Source organism: Ananas comosus, linkage group 17 (genome assembly GCF_001540865.1).
Source record: "Ananas comosus cultivar F153 linkage group 17, ASM154086v1, whole genome shotgun sequence".
NCBI lineage: Eukaryota > Viridiplantae > Streptophyta > Magnoliopsida > Poales > Bromeliaceae > Ananas > Ananas comosus.
This window is the reverse complement of record NC_033637.1, coordinates 4266703-4282182: the sequence shown is the minus strand read 5'-3', so window position 1 is coordinate 4282182 and position 15480 is coordinate 4266703. Positions and strand designations below refer to the sequence as shown.

General features: G+C 37.1%; 2 protein-coding genes across 3 annotated transcripts; both read right to left on the bottom strand.

The window, feature by feature from the left end:
• LOC109722694 lies at nucleotides 5221–9606 on the bottom strand. Of its 2 annotated transcripts, XM_020250805.1 has the most exons (8): nucleotides 8786–9606; nucleotides 7218–7283; nucleotides 7043–7126; nucleotides 6837–6959; nucleotides 6648–6697; nucleotides 6534–6583; nucleotides 6371–6453; nucleotides 5221–5655 (listed from the first exon to the last, which is right to left on the bottom strand). In XM_020250805.1, the coding sequence occupies exons 1-8, from the start codon at nucleotides 9404–9406 to the stop codon at nucleotides 5431–5433; spliced, it is 1302 nt and encodes a 433-aa protein (XP_020106394.1). In that variant the 5' UTR covers nucleotides 9407–9606; the 3' UTR covers nucleotides 5221–5430. The 2 variants fall into 2 exon arrangements, with proteins under 2 accessions (XP_020106394.1, XP_020106395.1); XM_020250806.1 differs by lacking the exon at nucleotides 7043–7126.
• On the bottom strand, nucleotides 9733–15127 carry LOC109722695 (GEM-like protein 5). The gene is made up of 3 exons (XM_020250807.1): nucleotides 14684–15127; nucleotides 11227–11501; nucleotides 9733–10195 (listed from the first exon to the last, which is right to left on the bottom strand). The coding sequence occupies exons 1-3, from the start codon at nucleotides 15027–15029 to the stop codon at nucleotides 9977–9979; spliced, it is 840 nt and encodes a 279-aa protein (XP_020106396.1). The 5' UTR covers nucleotides 15030–15127; the 3' UTR covers nucleotides 9733–9976.

The following is a 15480-nucleotide window of genomic DNA, read 5'->3' as shown; positions in this document are numbered from 1 at the left end:
AAAAAATACCACCTCCAGCTGTTCTCTTTTGTTGCCATATGGTTTGTCCACATTGGCGGGTTATGATTAAACCCGATTCACATAAGATGTGGATCATGATTTATCCTAATAAGTTTAGGATAAATATAAATTTTATATATATATATATATATATATATATATATATATATATATATACAGCACATGTATATATAAAAATAAATAAATAAATAAATGCACGAAGCATGAAAAAAAAAGGACCTTGATCAATTTGAAATAAAATTAAAACTAATTTAATTTTAATTTTATTATTATTATTAAACGGTTTCACATAGAAACCATCCAAAAGGGAATTTGTAAAACCGATCTACAAAAAAATTGATCAAGGAAACAAGCAATTCCAAAAAAAACACATCGCAGGCATGATCACAAGGCGAAAACAATCACACATGCTCTGATACCAATTGTTGGAAATAATAGGCAGCGGAGTGAAGGTCATCTGGATCGCTCTAGAAGTTTTCTTGGTTTGTCTCAAAAATTTTATATTAAAAAGATTCTAGAGCGTTTTAGGATGCATAACTGTTGACACTCCAGTGGAGAAGAATCACACTCTGAGTCTTGATCAGTGCCCTAAAACGGATAAAGAAAAGGAGCAAATGAGTAGGGTTCCTTATGCGAGTGCAATTGGCAGTTTGATGTACGCTATGATTTGTACTCGACCTGACATTTGTTTTGCTATTAGTTTGGTAAGTAGTTACCAGAGCAACCCATGACCTATTCATTGGCAAGCGGTTAAGAGAATCCTTCGATATTTAAAAGAAACCAGTGATCTCGTCCTATTCTTTCAAGATGGGGGCTTGATTGAAAGGATATAGCGATACTAGTTATGGCGATGAGTGCAGGTCCACCTCAGGCTATGTGTTTGGAGGCGGCGCAATTTCCTAGTATAGTAAGAAGCAAGGCTGCGTTGCCTTGTCTACTATGGAAGCGAAGTATGTTGCTTGATCAGCAGTCGTTTTAGGAGGCTGTTTGGCTGAGGAGATTTCTCCAGCGACTCGACTTTGTGATTCGAGTCGATGAACCTGTTGAGATGTTCTCTGACAGCATGACTGCCTTGGAGTATGTAAAAGATCCAAAATATCATGGCAGGACCAAACATATTGATATCCGTTTTCACTACATTCGAGAAATGATTAGGCTAAGCGAGGTCATTCTCAGACATATCTCTACCACTAGGATGGTGGCTGATCCGTTGACCAAGCCAATAGCTAGGGATATGTTCCAGACCCACGTTAGGAGTTTGGATCTTCGTAGGTTTTGATATGGACATTATTTTGTATCTTACACTTTATTAATGAAAATATGTTTTTCCTTTTAATGTGATTGCGTAATTGATAGGCACATATTCGTTAAGTCACCACGCTCAGATCAGCCCACTCACACGGGTGATCGCCCTGGCACCTAAGTGGTGAGCAGGATGAGACTAGATAATCATATTAAACTTGAGTAGTTGTAATATGATTACTTTGTTCATATATGTTATGAATGAAGTGTTGATTTAAAGTCGCCTTAATTAGTTTAAGATGAGACTTTAAAGAGTTGGATATGAAAATTTTCTCTGTGAAATTTCATATCGAGTCTGTATAGTAGCCGGACCTAAGTGCTCAGGTTAGAGAGATGACTTGAGTTGTGGTGGTTAGATACCTTAGTGGTACTTAGGCCAAGGTTCGTATGGCGTTTTCTTTAGAGCGTGACAAGACCTATTGAGTGGGAGCTCCGCCATAGCATACACATCATACTGTATGTGCTTGTCGACCAGTTAGTAGAGTGACATAAGTTCTTCTCTCGATGTCACTGTGTGAGCACTAACCCTTTTGTGCCCTCAACTTAGAATTACGATATGAAGTGGAGGTCCAAAGTAACTAACTTAGCGTGTGTCTCAGGGTCATGAGAAAATACGATCTCGCGGAGCATGTCTAATAAAGTGCTTGGACCAATACAGATTAACGTGAGGGGTTGAGAAAGATGTTTCGATAACACACCACGTAAGTCTTGTGACTCATTGCCTGGGCGATTATCTCGGTTATGTTACTTGAGATAATCATGAGTACGAGAAATAACGGTGGGGTCGAGCCCTGTCATTACAGGAGAGGGACTTTGTGATGCTTGATCCGATGTATGTTGGAACGTCTAGGGCATAGACGAATTAAGTCAGTGATGTGCTATATTAGTTGGGTGGTGACTTAATTTAGCACTCCTGCATGTGGTTCTTTCGTCAGGTCGCACGCTCTATTACCCGTATGAAGAGACGAATGAGTGAGAGAGAGTTGGCCAATGTGGCCAAGTGGGAGATTGTTGCCATATGGTTTGTCCACATTGGCGGGTTATGATTAAACCCGATCCACATAAGATGTGGATCATGATTTATCCTAATAAGTTTAGGATAAGTATAAATTATATGTTTCTTATCAGTTAAAAAACATATCTTATAATGAATATTTATTATATGTTAATAAATATCCCAATCCTAATCCTAATGAGATTCAGGATATTTAGGGGTTCCGTTATTCTATATATACGCCCCCGTTTTCTCCCGTAGAAACGACGAAAAAGAATACGATCTAATTCGAGAATCCACAAAATCTTCCTTCTTCTCTCTCTTCTTCCTCTCTGGGATTTCCACCCAGGACGCTATGATGTGTACTCGGTCTGACATTTGCTTCGCTGTTAGCTTGGCAAGTCGTTACCAGAGCAACCCAGGACCTATTCATTAGCAAGAGGTCAAGAGAATCCTTCGATATTTAAAAGGAACCAATGATCTCGTTCTCTGTTTTCAAGGTGGGGACTTGAGATTGAAAGGATATAGTGATGCTGATTGGGGCGGTGATAGAGATGAGCGCAGGTCCACCTCAGGCTATGTGTTTATGCTTGGAGATGGGGCAATTTCCTAGTGCAGTAAGAAACAGAGCTGCATTACCTTGTCAACCATGGAAGCGGAATACGTTGCTTGTTCAGCGGCCGTACAGGAGGCAGTTTGGCTGAGGAGATTTCTCCAGCACCTCGACATCGTGACTCGAGCAAATGAACCTGTTGAGATGTTCTCTGACAGTATGGCTGCCCTGGCATATGTGAAGGATCCCAAGTATCATGGCAGGACCAAGCATATTGATATCTGATTTCACTACATTCGAGACATGATTAAGCTCGGCGAGGTCGTTCTTAAACATATCTCCACCACTAGGATAGTGGCTGATCCGTTGACCAAGCCGATAGCTAGAGATATGTTCCAGACCCACGTTAGGAGTTTGGGTCTTCGTAGGTTTTGATTTATGGACATTATTTTGTATTTTACGCTTTATTAATGAAAATGTGTTTTTCTTTTAATGTGATTGCGTAATTGATACTAGTAGGCACATATTCGTTAAGTCACCGGGTTCAGATCAGCCCACTCACACGGGTGATCGCTCTGGCACCTAGGTGGTGAGCAGGATGAGACTAAATAATCATATTGAACTTGAATAGTTTTAATATGATTGTTTTGTTCATATACGTTATGAATAAAGTGTTAACGTAATTTAAAAGTCGCCTTAATTAGTTTAAGATGAGACTCTCAAGAGTCAGATATGAATTTTTGTGAAATTTCATATCGAGCCTGTATAGTAGGCGAACCTAAGTGCTCATGTTAGAGAGATGATTTGAGTTGTGGTGGTTAGATACCTTAGTGGTACCTAGACCAAGGTTCGTATGGCGTTCTTTCAGAGCGTGACATGTCCCATTGAGTGGGAGCTCCGCCATAGCATACATATCATACTGTATGTGCTTGTCGACCAGTTAGTAGAGTGACATAAACTCTTCCCTCCATGTCACTGTGTGAGCACTAACCCTTTTGTGCCCTCGACTTAGAACTACGTTATGAAGTGGAGGTCAAAAGTAACTAACTTAGCGTGTATCTCAGGGTCATGAGAAAATACGATCTCGCGGAGCACGTCTAGTAAAGTGCTTGGACCAATATGGATTAACGTGAGGGGCTGAGGAAGATGTTTCGATAACACACCACGTAAGTCTTGTGACTCATTGCCCGGGCGGTTATCTCGGTTGTGTTACTTGAGATAATCATGAGTACGAGAAATAACGGTGGGGTCGAGCCCTGTCATTACAGGAGAGGGACTTTGTGATGCTTGATCCGGTGTGTGTTGAAACGTCTAGGGCATAGACGAATTAAGTCAGTGATGTGCTATATTAGTTGGGTGGTGACTTAATTTAGCACTCCTGCATGTGGTTCTTTTCGTCAGGTCGCACGCTCTATTACCCGTATGAAGAGACGAATGAGTGAGAGAGAGTTGGCCAATGTGGCCAAGTGGGAGATTGTTGCCATATGGTGTGTCCACATTGGCGGGTTATGATTTGACCCGATCCACATAAGTTATGGATCATGATTCATCCTAACAAGTTTAGGATAAGTATGAATTATATGTTTCTTATCAGTTAAGAAACATATCTTATAATGGATATTTATTATATGTTAATAAATATCCCAATCCTTATCCTAATCTATAGGAGATTCAGGATATTTAGGGGTTCCGTTATTTTATATATACGCCCCCGTTTTCTCCCGTAGAAGAGACGATTGAATACGATCTAATTCGAGAATCCACAAAATCTTCCTTCTTCTCTCTCCTCTTCCTCTCTGGGATTTCCACCTACGTTCCCGGGGTTTTAGGGTGTGGACATAGGAGAGGACTCTGGTAGCCCTCTCCGATTGGCATCCGTGACGTAAGGCGATCCGTTCCGTGACGTAAGGCGTACGCGTGGAAGAAGACGAGAAACGTGGGAGATCCAGAAGCATCGAGACAAGGACGATCCAAGAAGGCTTGTAAAACGAGCAACCCGATCCGATTCCGGTTCCCGAATACGTTGGCTATCCGGTTTGTAAGTTTCCGCTGCCTATTATTTCCAACATCTTTCATCAACCTAAAGAGGATTATAGATTACAACAACTAAAAGGTACATGAATGTTTTAATTTATTTTTTTTTAAAAAAAAACCTCCTTTGTAGGGTTTATCTTTTTTTGCACATTTCAATATTAAGAAAATCTAAGAAGTGATAAAACAAGCAGAGAAGTTTTATCTATGTTTTAAGCAAAGTATGCCTCTGCACTGTGTAGAACTCTCTCTCTCTGAACAGTATATTCCTTCCCACTGCAAGTCTACTACAATCTTTACAAAACTCTCCCTCTCTCTATTAAAGAACAATATGCTTGGTTTCACAGTAAGTGCGAATACTATATCATCATTGTGTCCACTACAAAATCTACAATTCTCTCTACTCTTCTCTATGAACAGTATGCTTTTCAACTGAAGCCTATAACAATCCTATGCTTGGAAGAAAATTATGAACCAAATGTTATGAATCAGTAAGACACTAGTCCTTGTGTGTGTTAAGTGGTTTGTACTAGGAGTAGAGAACTTCGCAACAGCCGGCCCTTACCATGAAGGTCAAGAATGGCCGAGGAGGGCCGAGAGACGGGGAGAGGTAGTCCTGGGGATCTTGGCGCAGCAATCGTGTATTCGTCAGCGTGAACACGCGTACCGGCACCCGAAATGCACTCACCACGAGGCTGATGATTTTTCCATCCACTCCTTCACAGTTTGTCGGGACAATTTCCTTGAGGCAGAACTGTTGCACACCAGCAAACTGAATAGTTGACAGAGAGAAAAAGAGAGAGAGAGAGAAAGAACCAAAGAATGGTTCATTTAAACATAGTTACATGTTTAGATTTTTTTTTTTTTTTTTTTTGAAAAAATACATAACGACATAACTCTTGAATTTTCTACTGGAAAGAAGTGCTTGTTCCCCAATTTTTCCCGAAATCATGAGAACTGATGAATAATCAACACATTGTTATGAAATTATCAGAGAAACTTGTGCACTGCTTATAACCAAAGTGAGTTGTTTGTTATGATTTTAACTGTTTGTACTCTGAGAATGTGAGGAGTAAAACTATTTAAGATACAGGAATAACTTTTGGTGTTAAATATGCATGTAGTCTAAACTGAACTAGGTCCTTAATGTTTTTTCCAAATTCACTGAAGTTATGCCTAATTCCTAGCTTTTAATCCAATCTTTTCCTCAGTGTGGCCCCAACTTGATGATTATAACAGTAAAGCAATGAGTAATGCTTCTCATTGAATGTCTGGAAGGCAAGCTAGAAATTCAATGAGATTCAAGGATTAGTGTAGAACATCTTATATACACATAAACATAGAGTATTTGAATGACATGGTGAATCACTGAATGAACACTAAAACACGGTTGTAATAAAATTGACGTCATGTCAGTTCAAATGGCAGAAGCAGATATCTCAAAAATACAAAATGAAAGCAGTACTAACCGCTGCAGCGTTTTGATATCCACACGCTGCTGCCCACGTTTCACAAGCCACAGCACAAGCAGCTAATTTTAAGAAAACTATAACTGAATAACCAAAGATTACATTAGGCACAGAAATCGTTGCTCATATAAAGAGAAACATATAAAGAGTTAAATGTTCTCACTGCTGCGTGAAGTATGTTCGTCGTGGCATTTCTCCATGAGCTCCTTGTGACTGATAAAAATATAAGTTAAACCGAGTTGCAATATAATATTGGCTTCGAAATACGAGCACTTACCTTATACGATTTTTTTTTCTTGAAACACTGGACAGCAGTTGAGAGAATTCCTAAAACATGTATAAAAGGTCATTAATGCTGAAAGGTTGAAAGGTGTAGCACAATGAGTAGGAAAGCAATTCTAAGTCTTCACATTAAAATTGTATAATCACAAACAAATAGGAATATATAACACCAATGTAAACTTACTCTAGCAAAATCGTCAAACTCGGACTTAGAGCCTCCAAGGTTCATATGCCTGTACTTGCAATCTTCAATACATTGGAGCATATAAGAAGCCTCTTGGTAGTCTTCTGCTATCAGAATTTGCTCCTATACCCCAAATCACTTCATGAGTATGTACATGAACACATTGAACTAAGATGAGAAAAATTTGGAAAAGGTTAATTAGAAACCAGGTAAGCAATCATGAAGCACCGAAACAACGAGCTGCCAACCAGATATGTTCGTCTAAAAAATGGATAGGCTTTACCAAGCTTCTGAAATAACATGATTTTTACTAGGTAAATAAAAAACAACATGATTGCTGAAGGGAAAAAAAGAGGACAACAGTTGCTTGGTTAAATAAACCTCCATATGTTCCTTAATGATGACGTCGCATGATGGATACTTGGCAGCGAATTCCCGCAACGATTCCTGCAATAGTGAAATTCTCTCACTTACCATATTATGTGAATAAAAAAACTAAGCTGTAAATGGGCAACACAAACATGCGAGTAAAGGATGTAATTTAGTTGCTGGTTAAGAAACTATTATAGAATTTCACATTAGGAAAAATCGAAAGACAGAAAAGAATGCTTATGCAATTTAAACAAATAAGCAATGCCGTAGTAAAGCCAGCTGGAAGAATTTCAAACATTCTATTCCATTGGTTGGCCATCACAAGTACCAATTTGTAAGTAAAGAAGAAACCATCTGCTCGGTGATGTTAAACCAGCATTCTGAAACTGACCAGTTACATTGATAATTCCAGAATAATAGTGAAGGGGGTTGGTAAAAGGTCTAATTTCATTCAGAGATAGAAAGATTTCATTGCAAATCTATGCCCTTGACAATGACCGTAAACATATAATCTTTTTAATCTTTAAAAACTGTAGTCAATGAGCATCAAGAATCCTCCTTTGATTGCAAGTAATATATCAAAGTACAGGAAGCGCAAAAATAAATGATGAGACACCTTCCAGCTTCCAAGACACCAGAAATTACAAAAGCAATAAAGAACCTGCTTTCATGCATTACAACACAACAAAGGAAAATATATTTATAAAGCGTGAAGGTACAACCAATATCCACCAAACATTTTTGCATCACGTAATTATTTGATATTATTCTTAGTCCTTACCACCAGAATACTAATGGTTGGATTAACAACGTTTTTTTTTCCCTTACATCATGGAGTTTTATTTAGTAAACAAAACAGATCATTATGAAATAATGAATCTTTCTTGCTTAATTACAATTCCTAATGCTGAATTCATCTTAAAGACGAACTAAAGCTCCAAATGCTCGACATTTCTTGCAGAGGTAACATCAAAGATTTGAATAACTAACAACATGTCTTTGACCTATCTCTTGTTTGATATAGCTGTAATCCTAAGAAACAAGTTCTTTCAAATACATACTCACAGATATGCAACAAATCCAAGAAATTGGAAAAACAAAAAAAAAAAGGGTTGGTGTTAGAGAAGCATAATATATCATCAAATTAGCAAACAAACACCAAAAGAGCAAGGTTCCTCTTCAATCAATTCAATAGCAACTCAAACAATTAGAATGCATGTCTTAAGTTACACCAAGAGTTCCCCAACCTTCTAGGCAATTTTCAATGTTGTCTTCAACTGTTCAATTTGTACAATTAGGCCCTTAACCTCACAAAAGCAGATTAAATTTCAGTCTCTAACCTCTATAGAGAAAGATAGCAGTAAAAGATCTCTTAAAGGATTTGCTCAACATGACATAAGGAAATAAAATTACGAACATCGCAGAGCAATTCTATAAATTGGAAAAAAAAAGAGAAGAAAATAGCAAGAAGAGTGATCTATCAATCAGTCTACAATTCCTGGCCACAAAACCGTGAGTAGATTAGTATATACTAGGAACAGATCAAGAACCCTAGCGGAAGCTTCTAGAAGAGCTACCTTATCTCCGAAGCCGGGAACCATAGACTTGTGGATGCCAACAGTGGGGACGGTGGGGGAGATCGATCTCAACATTTCGACGACATCTTTGTATGAAGGCAGGGGGTCCGGCAGAAGAGGAGGCTGAGGAGGTGGCGCCGCCGCCACCGGCGCTGCGGCCAAGGTATCGAGCCCTCTTCCCTTCTTGTCTCTGTCGGTGATCGCCGCCGCTGCCGCTGCCCCAAAAGCATTGAGACATATGCCTTTATTGTGTCTATCAGAGATCGGCGACACCGTCGGCGCCGCCAAAGCATTGAGCCCTCCATACTTCTTGCCTCCGCCTGCCATTGGCGCCGTTTCCATCTCCGCCGAAGCATCGAGCTCTCCGCCCTTCTCCTCTACTCCGGCGATCGTCGTCGCCGCCGCAGCATCGAGCTCTCCGCCCTTATCGTCTCCTCCAGCCATCTGATTCGCCGCCACAGCCGCAGAAGCATCGATCTCTCCGTCCTTCTCATCTCCCTCGGCGATCGACGCCTCCGCCAACGCCATCTCTTCTTCTCCAGTGATCTCGGCCGCTTCAGCTTGAGGATCTCCGGCGACCTCGTCTTCTCCGGCGATCGGTTCCATTTCTTTGGGTGGCATAGTTGAATCGTCTTGATTTGGGAGGGAAAAAAGGTGCTTTACGAAAAACGATCGGGATATTTATAGTAAGCGGAACGTCCTGTATCGAGAAATGGGCCTGTTTGGATCGGGCTAGCAAAGATCCGAACCCGAAGTCGGCCCAAACATTTAAAAAATATAATAAAAAATTAGCTGTTATAATTTATTTTTTTTTTACCTTTTTATGTACTAAAAAGAAATTTGAGTAAAAAATTTTTGTATTATCTGAAGAAGCATCAAAATTTCCAAAGTTTATACATTCTTCTTGAGATTTACTTCACCGCATAGTTTCAAAAACACCAACCAACTAATCAAAATAATCAAATTACGTAAATCCCAATTACAAGTAGACCATGTAAACTATAAGAGCTAACTCAATGAAAATTATAACTAACACCAAAGGTCCAAAATTCACAACAAAAACACACACCACATTAGTGTATAACAAAGCCAAGCTAAGAAACACTATACAATAGTAAACAGTATATATAACAGTCCAAATCTCACACATCTACACAACTGCATCTATATATAGAACTGCACTTGTAGGCATTAGTGAACTGCAGGCTGAGGAGAACTCCTCTGTGCCGCCGCGGCCGCAGAGCCTGAGGCGGCGTCGAGCAGGTGCTTCACGGCCTTCTCGTAGCTGATGAACCCCATGAACCAGAACTCGTGGCCGTCCACCGTCACCACCTGCACGTACCTCTCTGGCGGGTTCTCCTTCAGCGTCACCGGATTCACCTTCGCGATCTTCGACAGCGGGATCAGAACCTGGAGATAACATAATATGAGACTCATCTCAATCATATATCGAACATTTGATGCGCATTTTTTGACGCATTTTTTGAAAAGAAAAAAACTGTTAATACTTTGCCATTCTGTGATTCATAGACGCAGCTTGTTGCCTCTTTAGTTTTTTTCATAAATATATATGAAATTTATAAGTACACAAGGTAATAAATGTAATATTTTAATACACAAAATGAAAAGTGGACATAGCACCAATTTTCTAAATCTTACCTTCTTTTCGGTCTCTCAAAAAACTGTGAAAAATATATTCAAAAAAAAAATTCTATGAAAAACTTCTTTTTCAATTTGTATCTAAAAAAAATAATTTTTTTTTAATTTTCTTCTTTCGGATTTTATAAAAAATTAGTATTTTCCTTTTTCTAAAAAATCTGAAAAACCAAAAACTCATTTTTCATAAAATTTAGAAAAAAAAAACTTTCCAAAAAAACTAATCTTTTAAACCAAAGGGATGAAAAAATAGAAAAAAATTTCCATAATATATTTTTTCTTGGAATTCTTTTTTCATATTTTTTTAAGGAACCAAACAGCCTCTTAATTGAACACAATATCGCAAAATGCAATGAGGGCCCCCTCAATTATAGGACATTTTTAATGATCCTCTCAATTTTAACATTTTCTTTTGCCATCCCTCCTTTCACTTTCAATTTTTTTAAAAAAATAAGCGACATTAGTCAATTGAATTAATTTTTTTTTATCAAATTTATTATTTAATTTTATCTAACAAACAAATTCAATTATATATATATAGCAAATAAAACCAAAACAATTAACAGCTAACCAAGATAGAGTCATTGAATTTTGTACAATTTCTACTAAATTAACAAGAATAATTTAACTTGTAGCGTTTACCGGTCTACAAACATTTTGATGAAAATAATTTAACTTGTAGAGTTTGCCGGTCAACATACATTTTAAACCATTGGATAGTAAAGTGAACTCGGGTTATAATATAAAGAATCTTTTCGAAATTTTCCCGGCAAAAGAAAGATTACCTTGTAGTAGCTCCAGGCAAGCTGGCCGGAGGGGGCGGTGAAGGAGAGAGGGCGATCGCTGCAAAATGCGAGGTTGTGAGTGGAGAGGTAGAGGGTGCCCGCGACCGGGCCAGTCGTCGTCGAGAGGTAGCAGGCGAATGTCTTCTTCAGCCGCTCCGACGGGTCGGCCGGGAACGTCTGCTTGTACAGCGACTCGAACCCGCCCTCCGTCAGGGCCTTCGCCGTCAGGCTCAGCTTCCCGAGCGCCGCCTCCGATTTGGATGGCGCAGTTTTCACTGCAGCATTTTCACAAACACCAATGCATTTGAGTGAAATAACGTTCATTCATACGTACCTCCATAAAGTTTCAAAATTATATGTTTTTTTTGGCCAGAGTATAAAATTATAGATATATATATCCTTTGAAATTGTCCACTCGAAAATTTTTCCTTTTTATGGTAACAAATCATTTTGCCCTTTAAATCTTACAGAGTGTTATCTAATCTCTCAATAAGGGAGTGTTTGGCCTAACTTTTAAAAAGCGCTTTTAGGTTGAAAAGTGATTTTCGGCTCAATAGAGCGTTTGGCAACTTACTTTTAAAATCTGATTCTGTTTTTTAGAATCAGAAAACTGATTTTGAAAGCCTCAGAATCAGAAGCAGAAAAAAGCTGCTTCTTGAAAATTGATTCTGATTTGGATTTAAACTTCAAAATTTTATTTTTATTTTAGTTTAAATATTTAAATTTAATTTAAATTTTAAATTTTAAATTTTAATTTTCAGATTCATTTTAAAATTTTAAAATTTTAAAATTTAAAATTTAAAATTTGAAATATAGATTTTAAATTTTAAATTTTAATTTTAAATTTCAAATCTCAAATTTTAGATTTTAAAATTTCAAATTTTATTTCATATTTCAAATTTCAAAATTCAAATTTCAAAATTCAAATTTCAGATTTTAAAATTTCAAATTTCANTATTATTACTAGTGTCTAAGTCTCTTATAAATCCAATGACAACCCCATTTCTATCCGATGTGGGACTATTGGAGTGTCACAAATTTCTTTTAGATTTTAAAATTTAAAATTTTTAAATTTTAAATTATAATTTTTAATCTACAAATTATAAATTTCAAATTTTTAAAATTAAAAATTAATAAATTTTAATCTTCAAATTATAAATTTAAAATTTTATAATTTAAAATTTAAAATTTTAATTTTTAAATTTTAAATATTCAAAATTTTAATTTTAAATTTTAAATATTCAAATTTTATATTTTATATTTAAAATATTCAAATTTTAAATTTTAAATTTTATATTTCATAATTATTTTAAATTTTAAATTTTAAATTTAAATTGTAAATTTTAAAGTTTAAAATTTAAATATATTTTTAAAATTAAATTGCTTTTCAAACAGCTTTTCAAAATTTTTAATTTGCTAAACAGCTTTTTAAAATCACTTTAGAAAAAATTACTTTTATCTAAACTCCGCCAAATGCTCTATAACTTTTAAGCAATATCACTTCTTCAAACCAAAATTATTTTTTCAGAAATTATTTTTTTAGAAGCTAGGCCAAACAGGCCCTAAATCCACAATCTCAAATGCTGCTTCTATGCATTATGCAGCCAATCCAAAAGATGTGAGAAAATCCGACGGGTCAGCGCAACACGACACGACTAGCCCAGCCCGAATCACACGAGCCGAACTTGGGACTGGAAAACAGAGCCTTAGAATAATGTGGCGACACTCGGATTCGGGTGCGGTATCTCTGTAGCTCTTATGCGGCGGAATCATTTCGTGTGCAGGACTATCACTCAAACTTTTGTTTCTAGTTTTATTATTATTATTATTATTATTATTATTTGAGAGATAGGTAGTACGTTACCCGCTTCGTTTATTTTATTTAGAAATAAACTTAGCTGGGAATGTGAATTAACTAGGATTTGAACTTCGGTCTCGGATACCGACCACCAAGCCCTTTGCCACTTGCTTTAGAGACAGTCGGTTCTTTTTATTATTATTGACTTGACTTCGACTGTATTTCTATTGTTTCATTTTATCATCTCGAGGCTAGTACGCTTAATTTTGGACCGTTCTAGCAATATGAATTTTGTGTCCGCCAAATCTAGCGCAAATTTCCTACAATTAAATTTTCAAAAATGAAAAACTTCGAAACTTTGGATGGACAAAAATGAACAATATAGAAGATTTTTCAGGGGTCAATAATTAATTTAATTTATCCTTAATCTATGGATTTAAATATAATTTATCCACCAAGAAAAGATAATTGTTACTATACGTACATCCTATATTAGAGTGTACATCGATCATACCCCCAAGGATCCAAGGGTGATGTAACCTTCTTAAATTAATTCTAATAAAAATTGATAAGACAAGTGGGTTAATATAAACCACAAAGGCCTACGGATGATTAGCATTGCTTTTTCTTTTCTTTTTTTTAATTAAAGGTTAATTTTTTCTATACCCTCTCAAAAAAGTTCTAATTTTTTAGATGCTTTTGTGAATTGAGAAATATTATGAAATATAATATGAGCGTCTTAAGGTTTAGAAGTATTGGTGATAGTTTTAAATATTTAGACACTACAATAAAAACGGTCTATAGCGACACTTTTAAATGTCGGTATAGGTCAAAAAAAATACTGCTGGCTAAATTACCGACACTTTTAAAATGTGCTGTTATATGTGGGGTCGCTAGGTATATATAGCAACAGTTAAAGAGTGTCGTTATAACCTAAAAAAGTATTGCTAATTTAGCAACACTTATTTAAGCATCTAGCAAGAACTCTATCTCGTTGGCTGCGGTGGCAAAGGAGGACGAGAGAGAAGAGCCCTTCGTCTAGGATTTCAGTAGATTGAGTGAGGGGAGAAAGGGAGATGGCAATCGATGTTTTCTTTTTTTTTTTTGTCTTTATGTTTAGAATCGGGCCAAATTGGCTGAGTTGGATGGGTTGAGTATAGTAACATTTTATTTTTCATTGGATTCTGCTTTATATTTAGGGATTAGTAGATGTTTTTTAAAATTTTGACATAAGTGAGATACTTAGACAAAAGTGTCCCCAACATCTGTTCCTATAATCTAATTTTGTTGCAGCGAGAATGATATTGATGATTAAGTTGTATGTTTAGAGGGCTAATGACAATACTTGGAACTTTTGGGGAGGAACATCTATGTTGTTTTACAGTTTTAGAAGGGTAGGTTTAAAACCGCCCCTTTTTATTACTCGATTAGGTAATAAAAAGAATTCTATCAAATTTAATAATTCTTTCTAATTTTATTTTTTTTATTTAAAACTAGTTCTCTAGCTGTTATAGTTATTCAATTATAATAAGTAAGTCGAGCAACGGATTTGAATACGCATGCAGTTATAATTACAGTACAGTACGTAGAAGAGAACGCATGCATGCAGTTATAACTACAGTAGAGTACAGTAGGTAGAAGGGAAGGAGAAGCGGTTACAGTTGAGCCAGATGCTGGAGGCGAGCTCCTCGGCCTTGGTGGTCCAGGAGTTGAAGAAGTCGAGGATGTGCTCCATGGGGCTGGCGTTGGGCTTGTGCGCCACCGGCTGCCGCTCCAGCACGTAGGGCGGCGCCTCCTCGTCCGCCGCCCGCGGCCGCCACTGCCCCGCCGCCGCCTCCTGGTTCCCCGGGTGCGCCGTCGGCGCCGCCGGCTGCCCCATCTGCCGCGTCCCCCACATCGCCGACGGCACCGTCGTCTCACCGCCACCGCCACCGCTTGTCGCGGGCGGTGGCGGCGACGGTGTAGGAGCTGCTCCTCCTGTGGTGGCGGTGTTCTTCGGATCCATGTGATGGTTGCTACAAAAGAGTGTTTGTTGTTGTTGTTGTTGTTGTTGTTGTTGTTCTCCTTCTAATACTGGATTAGTTGGAAATTAAGAGCAAGAGAGGTAGAGGTCAATTTATAGGTGGTGTCGTGGGAACGAATTTGAAACGAATTAAATTTTTTTTATATTTATTTTTATTAATTATTTTATTTAGAGTAGATTGAATTTGAATAGTATTTATATCGGATCAGAATGTTGTACTTTTCATTTATTTTTTTTAGCGGGTCCAAATAAATTCACAACAAATTACTTCATTTATCATGATTGATGTATAAAATTTTAGTTTATTATAATTGAATAATTAGTGTTTTGTGATCATCTTTTCACCCATAATTCTTTTTTTTTTTTTCGGTTTGGGTTTGTGGATATATTATATATATATATATATATATATATATATATATATATATATATA